The sequence below is a fragment of the Vulpes lagopus genome, chromosome 5, assembly GCF_018345385.1.
Source record: "Vulpes lagopus strain Blue_001 chromosome 5, ASM1834538v1, whole genome shotgun sequence".
Lineage (NCBI taxonomy): Eukaryota > Metazoa > Chordata > Mammalia > Carnivora > Canidae > Vulpes > Vulpes lagopus.
Window position 1 is genome coordinate 73,528,116 of NC_054828.1, and position 13,833 is coordinate 73,541,948.

A 13,833-nucleotide genomic window follows, 5' to 3' on the forward strand; every position below is an offset into this window, starting at 1 on the left:
AAATAAATAAATAAAATCTTTTAAAAAATGTTTAAAACAAATTAATGGACCTAAAAAGTTAAAGTCTACTCTCTAAAAAAATAAAAACAATGAGTTTTCAGGGTGCTTGGGTGGCTCAGTCAGTTAAGTATCTGCCTTTGGCTCCCAGGACCCTGGGATTGAGCCTCACACCTGGCCCCTGCTCAGCAGGGGATCCTGCCTTTCCCTCTCCCTCTGCCGCTCCCCCTGCTTGTGCTCTCTCTCCCTCGGTCAAATAAATAAATAAAATCTTTAAAACAAAACAAGAAAAAAAATAAAAAAATAAACAATAAAAAAATAAAATGAAACAAGTTATAATTTGGCAGGGATTTCATTAAACTTAAAGATTTAAGTAGGGGAGACTGGGTAGTGCAGTCAGTTGAGCCTCTGATTCTTGGTTTTGGCTCAGGTGGTGATCTCAGGGTCATGAGATGAAGGCCCCCCATCAGGCTCCATGCTCAGCCCCTGGAATCTCTCTCCCTCTCCCTCTGACCCTCTGGCTCATGCTCTTCTTCTTTTTCTCTCTCTCAAATAAATAAATAAATCTTAAAAAAAAAAAAAAGAAGAAGAAGAAGAAGATAAATAAGTATAAAAAGGAAACATGCAGATGTATGTTCACAGCAGCATTGTTTGTAGTGGCTACACACTGGCAACAGCCCAGATGATCTGCTGACAAGAAAATGGATGAATAAACTCTGGTACAATAGTACAATGAACTCGTATTCATCTGTGAAAATAACTGAACTACAGCTTCATGCATCGACATGAATGAATCTTCAAATTAATGGTAAGTTTAACTAAGCAAGCTATATAGAAGGGGCACCTGGCTGGCTTAGCTGGAAGAGAATGCAAGTCTTGATCTCAGGGTTCTGAGTTTAAGCTCCACACTGGGTGTAGATATTACTTAAATAAATAAATAAACTAAAAAAAAAAAAAAGGCTAGAGAATACAGATAAAACTATGAATATAAAGTTCAAAACATGCCAAACTAAGTACTATATCACTTTTCCATGTAGGAAAACTATGACAAAAAGCAAAGAAATAAACACAAAATTTGAGACAGTGATCACTTCTGTGGAAGAAGCAGACGGTTATGAACAAGGCAGGACCCAGGCACTTCAAAAAGATTGATAATGTTCTCTTTCTTTTTCATGTTTTTAAAGATTTTATTTATTTATTTGAGAGCAAGAGCTCACACAAGCAGGGCAGAGAGGCAGATGGAGAAGAAGACCAGTTCCAGCTGCCCAGAAACCCCTTCACAGGCTTGATCCCAGAACCCTGGGATCATGACCTAAGCCAAAGACAGACACCCAACCAACTGAGCCACCCAGGCACCTGGGTTATGTCCTATTTCTTAAGCTGAGTGTTCAGTGCACAGCTGTCCATTTTATGGCTATGCCTTAAAACTTCCCATATATACAAAGCCTTTTTCTTTCTTTCTTTCTTTCTTTCTTTCTTTCTTTCTTTCTTTCTTTCTCTTTTCTTTCTTTCTTTCTCTTTTCTTTCTTTCTCTTTTCTTTCTTTCTTTCTTTCTTTCTTTCTTCCTTTCTTTCTTTCTTTCTTTTCTTTTCTCCCTTTCTTTTTTTTTCTTTAAAGATTGTATTTTATTTATTCATGAGAGACACAGAGAGAGAGAGAGGCAGAGGGAGAAGCAGGCTCTATGCAGGGAGCCCAATGAGGGACTTGATCCTCCAGGATCACACCCTGGGCTGAAGGCAGGCGCTAAACCGCTGAGCCACCCAGGGATCCCCACAAACCTTCTTTCTTGTTCTCAGTAGACCAATGGCCTTTTCTTCAGGCAAATCCTGCAGAAATAACATTTATAGACCAATGGATTGGCAAATGTTAAAGATCCTGATAATATCCAGGATTGGTAAGGGTGCAGAGAGAAAGAGTAATCTCATTTATTGTTAGAGAGAGTGTAAGTTTATACAAGTATTTTGGGAAGTTAATCTGGCAATACTAATAAAAAGTATTTGCACATCTTGTAAACCCTTTAACCTAGTAATTCCAGTTTTAGGAATGTGCCCTATGAAAATCCACACACATTTGCCCAAAGACAGATGTGTAAAACTGTTGACTATGGTACTGTTAACAACAGTTACAAACTGGAAACAACATAAGTACCCACTCACTCATAGGTATGGTATCATCCACACTATGGAATACTACATTGCTAATAAATAAACTTCTGTGAACTGACAGAAAATTATCTCCAAGATAAAGAAGGAAAAAAGCAAGGCACTAATTCATAAAATATGACTTCCAATTTAAGTACATATACATACACATATATGTTCATAGTAATTGCCAACTCCTATATATAGCAATTACTATGTGCTGAGCCCTACTGGGCTCTACATGCTTTATATACATTAATCCATTTAATTCTCATAATACTACTATATGGTGAATATTATTATCAACATCCTTATTTCATAGATGACAAAACCAAGGCACAGACATTAAGTATCTTGCCCAAGGCCCTATAACTAACGAGGGTCAGAGCCAGGATTCAAACCCAGGTCCTGGGGCTCTAGAGTCGGTGCTGTTGATCACGATGCCAAGGGCATTTCTAGAATGTAAGCACATGGGAAAAAGCACTAAATTTATACATATTAAACAAAAAAAGGACAAAAGAGTAACGGAACCTTCAGTTACTTCCAGTTTTTCTGTTTTGTTTGTTTAAGATTTTATTTATTTATTTGACAGAGAAAAAGCACAAGTGGGCAGAGGGGCAGTGGGAGAGGGAGAAGCAGACTCCTGGCTGAGCAGGGAACCGGTACCGGGCTTGATCCCAACCTGAGCTGAAGGCAGACACTTAACTGACTAAGCCACAGTGTTTTAAACTTTAGCAACAAAAATGTGTTTGTGCAGCCTGGTCTAGTAACACGTTTAAATAAACAGAAGGCAAGAAAAAGCGCTAAACTTGGAATTGGAGGTGGAGTCTAAGTCAAACTGAAATCTATTAGTCCTTGAGCAAGTCACCTTATCTCTCAGGGCCTGGTATCTATCTGAAAAATGGTAGTGATAATATGTACCCTGCCTACATTTAAGGCAGACAGGTAGAGATGCAAGATAGTGTGAAAGTGCTCTGGAACCATAAATTACTCCACATACGTGAGACAGCATTACTTTCCCAAGGAGCTTTGGGAAGACATGGAGGAGGGTGGGTGAGCCAGACCATCTACATGAAGCCTATGAACAAATCTAGGATTTTTTTCTCTGGCACCTTGGCCTCCAAAACCAGAGAAGCCAGTCTGCAAGGCCATGAACTTCAACCCACAACCCCAGCCCAGACCTAAGGAGGGAAACCCAGGCCCATCTCTAAAAGGTGCTATTAGCTGTTTTCTGGAGCTGGAATGATCTCAGGGCTGTGAGCAGGTCCCAGGGAGCTTTAGGAACACCCCAAAATGTCTAGCAGGGTAGTCCCCTTGGGGACTCTCCAAAAGGCAAGATAGAAAGTAGAGCCTTCTTCTCTAGGGAAAAAGCAGCAGTTATTCACAAAGTAAGCAGCCTCTAACCTCATAAACATTCTCGGAGAAGCCCAGCCACCTCCAAATTACAGGCAGCCTCTTGCTTCTGTTCAAACAAATCTCCAGCTGTGAGTCACTTCTCAGAGGGGGGAGGGGATAAACACATAGCTGAAGGGTTAGAGATCAAGACGCTGAGGAGAAAGGATAGGGAGATAAAGAGGGAGGCCCCAGAGGTTCTCACACCCCAGGCTCATGTGCCAGGGGACAGATCTATGGGAAAATATGAGCAAGTCACCTTATCTCTCAGGGCCTGGTGTCTATCTGAAAAATGGTAGACGTTTTCCTTGCTCCCATTCCCCAGGCTGCTAAGGGGGCCAGAAGCATGGGTGGCAGGTGAGGTCAAGGGTCTTTCTAGGAAGAAGTAGGGCAGTGGATACTGTCCTTGAGCTGGAAACCAGCATCCTTAATTCATCTTCACTCTGTAACCCATTCCTCCCTCACTCTGTCCCTCAGTCCCAATCCCCTCTCCTACCCGAAATGTATGCAGTCTCTCAAACAGCTCCAGCAGCCACCTCAGGTGTCCCCTTCTGAGTAATGGGAATAGCCAGCTCCCAAGAGGCCAGGACAAGGAAAGTCCCAATAAAGTCACAGAGGGCCAGATGGGGTGGTTGGGGCTTACCCTTTCTGGGCTGCCACTACACTCTCAGATTTTGGGCAGCCTTGGTTCTGGCCTTTTACAAGGCTCTCTAGGCCAGAGATGGCCCTTTGTTAAGTATGACACAAAGAATTATTCCACTCCTTCCCACAGATTAGCCAACAAAACAGGTGTCTACTTTTTGTCCAGGTACCTGCCCAGAGGCATGGGCTGGACGAGCACTAGGCAGAGAGACAGCTGGGGTGATTGGGAGGTGAAATGACAAAAAGGATTTAGGGTGGTACCCTACATGGGGTAGCCTTTCTCATTACCTGGAGACCTGGCCCACAGAACCGCTGGGGCGTAAGAGGCCTCACACACACTGAATGTGTACAGGAGGGCGGTGGGCTCCTGAATGCTCAACTCCTGCTGTGCCAGTGGCTCTCCAGGAAACCTGCCAGTGCACTGCCAGCCCGGATGAAGGGGCAGTTCCTCCTCCCCTCTGTAGTTATTTCATCATTTATCATTTTTGTGCCCCCAGACCCTAGAAGATCATTTCCTTTTTCCTCCTTCATCTACCCATCTCCACCATACCCTATATTTTCTTCTCCTCTTCCTGCCCCTGCTGGCCACGCTTAATCTAGGCACCAGCCTTCCTGGCACATACTTATTCCCCTAACTAAACCTCCCCACCCCTAGGAAACAAAAGTATTTCACAAGACTCTGCATTGTGACCCAAAGAGGCATGTACCATAATTACTAGCAGGCGGGGAAGCTTGTCTCACCTGCTCTGAACACATGTGTCTAGAACCGAAACCATCTGGGTGAACACCCCATCCCCCACCCCAGAAAAATATGACAAACACCAAATGCCAGGTGATTGGGTAATTCCTATCCCAGATCCTTTGGCAGAGCTCAGGATGCCCCAAATTCCTGGCAGGCCTCTCTAGAAAGTAAGAACCTGGATGTTGTAAGGAGGAATTTATGGGTTAAGCTTGGGACAGGTGTCATGAATGGAAGGAACCGACAGTCGACAAACTTGAAAGGCTCCTCCTCTGCCCAGGAGTTTCTTCCCTACTCTGGTGTCACAGAGCCAATATTTAAGAATTCATTCATTCTTTGGAATAAGCCTCAATGAGTCCAGAGGAATCCTCTGTTAAAATCCAAATAATCTGACCCAGCAATTCCATCATAGGTAAGTCTCTCTAAAAGAAATTAAAATATACATCTATACAAAAAAAGGGGGGGGAGGGGCACCTGGGTGGCTCAGTTGATTAAGCATCTGCGTTCAGCTCAGGTCATGATCCCAGGGTTCCTAGGATGGAGACCTACTCAGTGGAGAGCCTGTTTCTCCCTCTCCCTCTCTTCCCCTTTCTCATGCTCTGTCCTCACTCTCTCAAATAAATAAAACCTTTAAATAAACCCAAAAAACATGTAAGTAAATGTTCAGAGCAGCATTATTTATAATAGACAAAAAAAATAGAAACTACCCAATCATCCACCAACACTTATCCATGATGAACATATGTGATAATATATCCATGCAATGGAATATCATTCAGGTTTATTTATTTATTTAAGATTTTATTTATTTATTCATGAGAGACACAGAGAGGCAGAGACACAGGCAGAGGGAGAAGCAGGCTCCCTGTAGGAAGCCAGATGAGGGACTCGATCCCTGAACTCCAGGATCACGACCTGAGCCGAAAGCAGAGCTGAACCGTTGAGCCATCCAGGTGTCCCATCATTCAGCTTTAAAAAGGAATGAAGTACAGGGGCCCTGGGTGGTTCAGTTGGTTGACTGTCTTCGGCTCAGGTCATGATCTCAAGGTCTTGGGATTGAGCCCCATGTCTGTCAGCAGGGAGTCTGCTTGTCCCTCTCCCTCTGCCCCTCCCCCCCCGCTGGTGCTGGCTCCGGTTCTTTCAAGTAAATAAAATCTTTAAAAAATAAAAATAAAATAAAATAAAATGTAATGAAATACTGATTCCTGTTATAACGTGGATCAACCATAAAAACATCATGCTAATTGAAAGAAGCCAGTCACAAAGGATTGATCATACATTAGATGATTATATTTACATAAAATGCCTAGAACAGGAAATCTCAGAGAAAGAAAATAGACTAATGGTTGCCTAGGGCTGGGTGAGTGGGTTAAGAGAAAATGAAGAGTGACTGCTAATGGATCAGGATTTCTTTATGGCTGAAGAAAATGTTTTAAAATTGATTGTGTTGATGACTGTACAACTCAATGACTACACTAAAAGCCACTAAACTGTACATTTAAAATGGATTATTTGCACAGTCTATGAATTATGGCTCATTAAAGTAGTTACAGAAAAAATGAGGCCCATTGTAAACCTTCAATAAATCATAGCTTTAGTTAAAAAAATTTTTTTTTTTTTTTTTAAGGAATAGAGTTCAGGAAAGACTTGGTATCAAATAATTCACCGGGGACGCCTGGGTGGCTCAGCGGTTGAGTGCCTGCCTTCAGCCCAGGGAGTGATCCTGGAGGTCAGGGATCGAATCCCACATTGGGCTCCCTGCATGGAGCCTGCTTCCTGCTTCTCCCTCTGCCTGTGTCTCTGCCTCTCTCTCTCTCTCTTTCTCTCATGAATGAATAAATAAAATCTTTAAAAAATAAATAAAATAAAAAATAAACTAATTCAGCCTCTGAGATCCTAAAGGAATAATATCTATTCCAGTGTAAAGACAAAAGGTTCAAGCTACAGCTGACAGAAAAACTCCAAACCACCCCAGCGTTGAGAGAAACTCCCTAGCCAAGATTGATCAAGACAAAAAAAGTAGAGATGGAAAAAATGCAAAGATTCTGTGGAAGATTAATATTAAAGGGAATCATCTTACCAAAGAGCCCAGAGCATCATGGGACATCAAGCTGCCTAGGCCATGAGTCAGGAAAAAGAGGAAAAGGAAAGGGGCCTAGAGCAGGATGCTAAAACAGGAACCCTAACCATCACTCTTCTAAGACCAGTCCTGGCTGAGATGGTACCAGCAAAGGTTAATCTGGGTGCACTATAGGCCTCTTCTCATCCTCGAGACCCTCTACTGGCAGAGGCAAGGGGAAAGGAAGAGATAAGAATAAATGTGAACACGATGAGAAGGAGCAAACCTTGACCAGACCAGGGAGTTCTCATACTCTTCCTCCATCCCTTGGGTGGGGGGTCTCATGAGAGGCCAAAACAATCTCATTTATGCCAGTAGGAAGAGCAAACAGAAAATAAGAGCTAACACCTGAGCACTTATCATGTGCCAGGCACGGTGTTTAGTGTTTCATACATTTTATTTTATTTAATCCTCACAACATGGGACACGTGGGTGGCTCAGCTCAGGGCGTGATCCCAGAGTCCCAGGATTGAGTCCCACATCGGGCTCCCTACTGGGAGCCTGCTTCTCCCTCTGCCTAGTCTCTGCCTCTTTGTGCATGTCTCTCATGAATAAATAAATAAATAATATTTTTTTAAATAAATAAAAACCTTAAAAAAAGAAATCCTCACAACAACCTTATGAGAAGGGTGCAATTATAGCCCTGTTTTACATGTGAGGAAATGAAGACTGAAAAGATTAAGTAATTTACTGAAATGATCTCAGGCAAAGCAAACATCAAAGCCCTGACTACAGCCCCACTCTAGGGTCAGATTCCCAGGGCCAGGCTCTTAACCACAATGCTACTAACAGAAATAATAGTTCAGGGGATCCTGGGTGGCTCAGTCGGTTAAGCATCTGCCTTCTGCTCAGGTCATGATCCAGGGTCCTGGGATTGAGCCCCACATCGGGCTCTCTGATTGGTGGGGAACCTGCTTCTCCTTCTCCCTCTGCCTGCCACTCCCCCTGCTTGTGTGCTCTCTCTCTCTGTCAAGTAAATAAATAAAATCTTAAAATAGAAAAGAAATCATAGTTTAGCCAAAAATTGTGATGTAAATACACTGGGAAGATGGGAGAAGAGAAAGGGAGTGTGTAAGGGGTGGGACTATAAACTTTCCTATAATTTCTACAGCAGGAAGCCAATAGATGTCTAAAACCTATAAATCAAGAAGCATCACTAGAAGCATATTATTTAGAAACATGAGGGTAAACACCAAACAAGAGTGCTAAGAGTTGATGGTGGTGTCTCCATGGGACAGGGTTTGGAGCAGGAAACTGCTTGCTATTTTCTTTTCTAAAGCCTTCTGATAATATTAAATCTTTTTAAAATCATGTACATATATTCCCTTGATTGAAAAACATTTTTTTAAGATTTTATTTATTTATTCATGAGAGGGATCCCTGGGTGGCGCAGAGGTTTGGCGCCTGCCTTTGGCCCAGGGCGCGATCCTGGAGACCCGGGATCGAATCCCACATCAGGCACCTGGTGCATGGAGCCTGCTTCTCCCTCTGCCTGTGTCTCTGCCTCTCTCTCTCTCTCTCTGTATGACTATCATAAAAAAAAAAAAAAAAAATTATTTATTCATGAGAGACACAGGTAGAGGAAGAAGCAGGCTCCATGCAGAGAGCCCAATGTGGGACTGACGGGGGACTCAATCCCAGGTCTCCAGGATCAGACCCTGGGCTGAAGATGGCGCTTAACTGCTGAGCCACGCAGGCTGCCCTGAAAAACAATTTATAAAGAAAAAAAGAGGACCACCTGGCTGGCTCAGTCAGTAGAATATGCAACTCTTGATTTCAGGGTTGTGAGTTCAAGCCCCACATTAGGTGTGGAGCCTACTTTTTTTTTTTTTTTTTTTTTTTAGAAAAAGAAACAGATCATTCAAACCAAAGTCTAATGTAGTGAATTTCTGTTGCTTTTGCTACACAACTTCCATCTTCTTCTACTGGTAACAACACTTGGTTTTGCTCTGGACAATCTCCCTCCTTTACTGGATAATCTGGCGGGACTGTTTATCAATCAAGGAACCCTACATTGCCCTACAAGATGGGTGAGGGACCAATGACACCCTCTCCTTGGAACCTTGGACAGAATGGCAAAAAAGAGCTGGAACCAATACACTCAGGTGTAGAAACCCTCCATTTATACAGATCCAAGACTTTTCTGGTTCACTTTTTTAAATTGAAGTATAATTGGCAATGTTACATTAGTTTCAGGCGTATAACACAGTGATTGACAACTCTAGAGTTACGCTATGCTCACCACAAGTGTAGGTACCATCTGTCACTATACAACGCTATTGGGATCCCTGGGTGGCGCAGCGGTTTAGCGCCTGCCTTTGGCCCAGGGCGTGATCCTGGAGACCCGGGATCGAATCCCACGCCGGGCTCCCGGTGCATGGAGCCTGCTTCTCCCTCTGCCTGTGTCTCTGCCTCTCTCTCTCTCTCTCTCTCTCTCTCTCTCACTGTGTGCCTATCATAAATAAATTAAATTAAATTAAAAAATTTAAAAAAAATTTACAACGCTATTATATAACACCATTTAAAAACAGGGAATGCTTCATGAGTTTGCATGTCACTCTTGCACATGCTAATCTTCCCCATATTGGTTCAATTTTAGTGCATGTGCTGCCAATACAAGCACCCTTGGTTCACAATTTTTAAGCTTTCCCTTAAATTCTGTGACTGCCCATTTTCTCCTAATAAATTCCTCCTCTGCTTAAGTTAGCTAGAGTTCCTCTCTGCTGCTTATAACCAAAGGAACTTAATGGGAATGTCTAATAAAAATGTCTGAGGTTTGTTTGTGCTTCCATTTGCCAGTATAACTTACTCAGTGCCTTGGAAACTCCTCTGATTTAAAAAAAAAATTTACCTCAAGATCTAATAAGCATACACACACATATATAATATGTATACATACATATAGCTGAGACAAAACTTTTGCCAAAAATATCCACCCTAACACTCTGATAGCGCGGATTCTATTTCTTATTTTTCTAAGACTTTATTTTGTTTAGAGCAGTTTTCAATTCACAACAAAATGAACAGGAAGGTACAGATTTCTCAGGGCCCCCTACCCCCATACATGCATAGCTTCCTCTATTACCGCTATCACCCACCAGAATTGTGTATTTGTTACGAAGAATGAATCTACACTGACACATCATAATCACCCCAAGCCCATGGTTCCCCTTAGGGTACACTCAAGTAAAGTGAATAAGGTACATTCTGTGGATTAGGACAAAAAAAAAATCCTCTGTGCTCTAATCATCTCCCCTCTACCCTCCAAACTCCTGGCAATCACTGATCTTTTTGTTGTCTCTAGTTTTTCCTATTCCAGAATGTCATATAATTGGAATCCACTTCTTTTCTAATGCTAGGGTTCTAAATCACTGGTGGTGATGATCTGCAGTTTGAAAAACATTGGCTCACTGTACCTCCTGCATCTGCCTCCAACAATAAAATTAATCCAAAGACTATATTAGCCATATTTCCACATCCAAGTGTGATGCACCAAAAGGCACATGGCCTAGCTGATAGGGAAACATCAACAGAGTCCCAGGGTCCTGACTCCCACTAGGACATACCAATCAGTTAAGCTGTCTACACTGCTGACACCAGGAGAAACATCTATTCATTTGCATACTCAATCACTCACTTGGTGCCCACACTGACCATTCACTCCATGGTGTGAATATACTACAGCTTCCTGGGGACTGTCCAGAGCCATAAATTCTAACCTAGCGCTGGCTCAGAGGAGAGGAATTCAGGGACAAAGCCTGTCTCCTGACTGATTGTTTACCATCTCCTCCTGGTCCTTAATAGCTCAGGAATGTCTCCAAGAACAGATTCCAGTAATGCTTATTTCATTCGCAGCTTTGAAGTACAATACCTCTCATGTCCAGCCTAGGGAAAAGGAATAAAGGGAATTTCTATTTCCCCTTGTTCTAAACATCTCTGATTAGGTTCAAACTAATTCATAGCTGGATACTGACTGAATTCTTTACTATTCTCCTACTGACTACTTCTCCCCCATGAGGCAAGGAACAACAAAACATCAAGGGACAGAAAAGTGTGTCCAATCATTCTCAACAGTACCAATACCTTGGTCTTAAGACCCTCCCAGATCTCTTTTTTACAATAAGCAAAAAGAAACCCAACACTCCTCTCCTGTATTTTCCTCATACCCGCCTCCCTACCTCAACCATTCCAAGACAGTGAGCAAGAGCATGTAGTAGATCTGGGGGCTGACATAATAGAGGATGGATTTCTTTATTGCTAGGAGACTGGCAAACTACAAAAAATGAAGGATTGGGGGTTTGGGCAGTAGCTCGACCTGTAACGTGGTAGAAACACTCATAGACTGGACAGAAATGGAGAGGAGACTGTGAACAGAATTAAGTGATCATCTGCACCCTAAACCTGAAATGAGAAACTATCCCACGAGTTATTCTGAAGAGCCATAATTGGGGTGCAGCAGGGTTAGCTCCCTCAGGGGGCATGCTGACACTAGAAGCGAGGAAGGGACTCAGATACAGAGCGAAGGGAGGGGGAAAGGAGGATACACACTTCCCATCACCTCGGCTCCTATTTCACTCCCCCCAAAATAGCTTGAAAATCCATGAGACAGTACACACGTATTCTGGGTCAAGTTCCCCAGCAAAGCCTAGAAGCAGCCACAAGGTACCGTCCTCTGCCTTCGAAGAGGAAAAACCATACGGTCATCCGGGGTGGAGAGGAACCAGGGCCAGGGAGCCAGGGAGTGAGACTTGTTAGCACTCACTAGGGAGTGAGTCCTGAGGGAGAGGCCGTCCCTCTCTCTCCTCAACCCGCACGTCGTCCGGAAGCTCTCCCGCGGGTCACTTCCCTTCCTTTCGCCTCGGTTTCTGGCAACTCCTGCATCCACCTGCCCGGGGCCTGGAAGCTAGACCCGGAAACGAGGTGAACAAACCGTCCCAGGAGCCACTGGTTGGCCGATGGGGGTTGGGGAACCAGGAGAGCTGCAAGGGGAAGGAGAAATCGGGGCAGAGTGGTGACCCGCAAGCGGGCAGCCTTATCCCTCCTAGCGAAAGGGGGAGCTCCTGGCCACCTGGGCGTACCTGGAGACCTGCCGCCCCACCCTGCGGTTCAAGCCCTGGGATTTTACTCCCTATCCTTTGTCTTCTTACTGACCACCCAAAGCACCATTAAGTTCTTGGGAGGGCCTCTGAGACCACAGGAAGCACAGAAGAGCCTCACCTCCCCGTCGGACACCCACAGTCCCAAACACAGAGATCCTCCTACGACCCACGGGACGCCCGAGGAGCGCGCAATGGATCCCCGCGCGGGATCCCGGGAGGAGCCGCAGAGCCCTCCAGGGGGCAGGGATGCCCCGAGTCCCCGAACGGCCTTCCTGCCACGACCCCCACGACCCCCCACTGCCCGCCACGCGGCGGCAGAAAAAGAGAAAGAGAAGCGCGGCGAGAGCCGACGGCCTCAAGCCGGCCCCAGGCGAGGTCAGCGAACCTGGCGCGAGGCGCAGGAGGGACCGAACTGGAGACCGGGAGTACCGGGCGGAGGAGGCAGTGCGGCCGCTCTTACCGCGGTCGGGCCCTCCGGGTGCACGTCCACCAAGGTGCACCAGCTCCGCGTCCCGTTCATCTTACTCCCGCGAGGGTCGCAGCACACGAACCTACCCTCTGCCCCGCCGCCCGGCGCCTTCTAGGCGGGCGCGCGTGGAACCGCCCCCTTGTATAGACGCGTCGGGGGCGGGACTGCCGGCTGGACACGCCCCCAGAGTGCCTCCCGCCAATGAGAGCGAGCCGAGGAGCGGGTGGGCGTGACCGGGAGCGTCCGGACTCGCCGGTCGGCTCGCTCTCAGAAACGTAAAGGTGTTTATGAGGCTACCTGAGGGTGCTTAACCGAGATTTTGCCTAGCCCATATGCTTGCATCTCAAATATTCTTCGTTAATCTTGCTGCTACCTTTTCAACTCCAACGTCACTGTCGGTGAGAGAGAATTACCCTGCCTGCCCCTGAGAGGACAAGTTGGAAAAAAGCTTCCATACATTCTCCTCTCCCTATATATAGGCCACTTTTGTGGAACTGAGCAAAACTTTCCTCCATCACGGTAGAAATGCAGGCACCAGAGGCCAACTTACTCAGACTGGCCTAAGCCAGTCTGGCAGGTGCCCTGCCCTGGCAGGAGGCCCAGGCCAAAGTCAAAGCCAGCTTGGCTCTGGGTGGGGCTTGTTATGTAGAAGCTATTATATCAAAGTTGCCCTTATATGGCAACGGGACACGTTGCCTTAGAAGGATTGTGTATTCTTGAGAAAGGATGAGCCTCAATTTCCAATAGCATCTGCTCCCCAAACCCAGATTAGCATTTTAAAGTCTTACAGGAGAGCCAAGGATGGAGTCTCTTCCAACCCTGCCTTTCTCTGCAGATTGGCTGTTCCACTGGGCTGTGGTCCACCTGGAAAGCAGGCAGATGGTCTGACCCACTCTTGAGTGGGCAGTGCCCCTGAATCTGGCAATAGGCTCTGATGAACAAACAGCTAGCTTTCTCTTCAAGGCAACACAAGAGCAGGAATGACAGAAATTTTGCTACCTCCCAGGTAGGAACTGGGTCCCATACCAGATAGGAATGAATGTCTATACCTGGGAGGTGAATGCTGGGGATATCCCTGTGTCCCAAGAGCATAAAATCCAGTTCTGGTCTATCTCCTTTAATCCTCAGAGACAGCATTTACTGGCCTTTCTATTCCCAGATGGTTGTTTAGGAGAGAATGGAGGTGCTATAAACACAGGTTCCCTAGGTTCCATCTAATCTGTTGTAAAGGCCCT

At 45.1% G+C, this 13,833-nt stretch overlaps 1 protein-coding gene and 1 pseudogene across 4 annotated transcripts in view; both read right to left on the reverse strand.

Annotated features, from left to right (window-relative positions):
- Positions 1-12,736, reverse strand: part of TUFT1 (tuftelin 1) — a 47,011-nt gene extending 34,275 nt beyond the window's left edge. The window contains exons 1-2 of one of the 4 annotated variants that reach the window (XM_041756454.1): positions 12,590-12,716; positions 11,793-11,933 (exon numbers count right to left, since the gene is read on the reverse strand). In XM_041756454.1, the coding sequence (XP_041612388.1) occupies positions 11,793-11,933; positions 12,590-12,649 (201 nt within the window). In that variant the 5' untranslated portion in view covers positions 12,650-12,716. Of the gene's footprint in view, positions 1-11,792; positions 11,934-12,514 lie in introns of all 4 variants that reach the window. The other 3 variants (XM_041756457.1, XM_041756455.1, XM_041756456.1) reach the window with 3 other exon arrangements.
- Positions 9,554-9,653, reverse strand: LOC121492263 (annotated as a pseudogene).
- Positions 12,737-13,833: the final 1,097 nt, after the last annotated feature.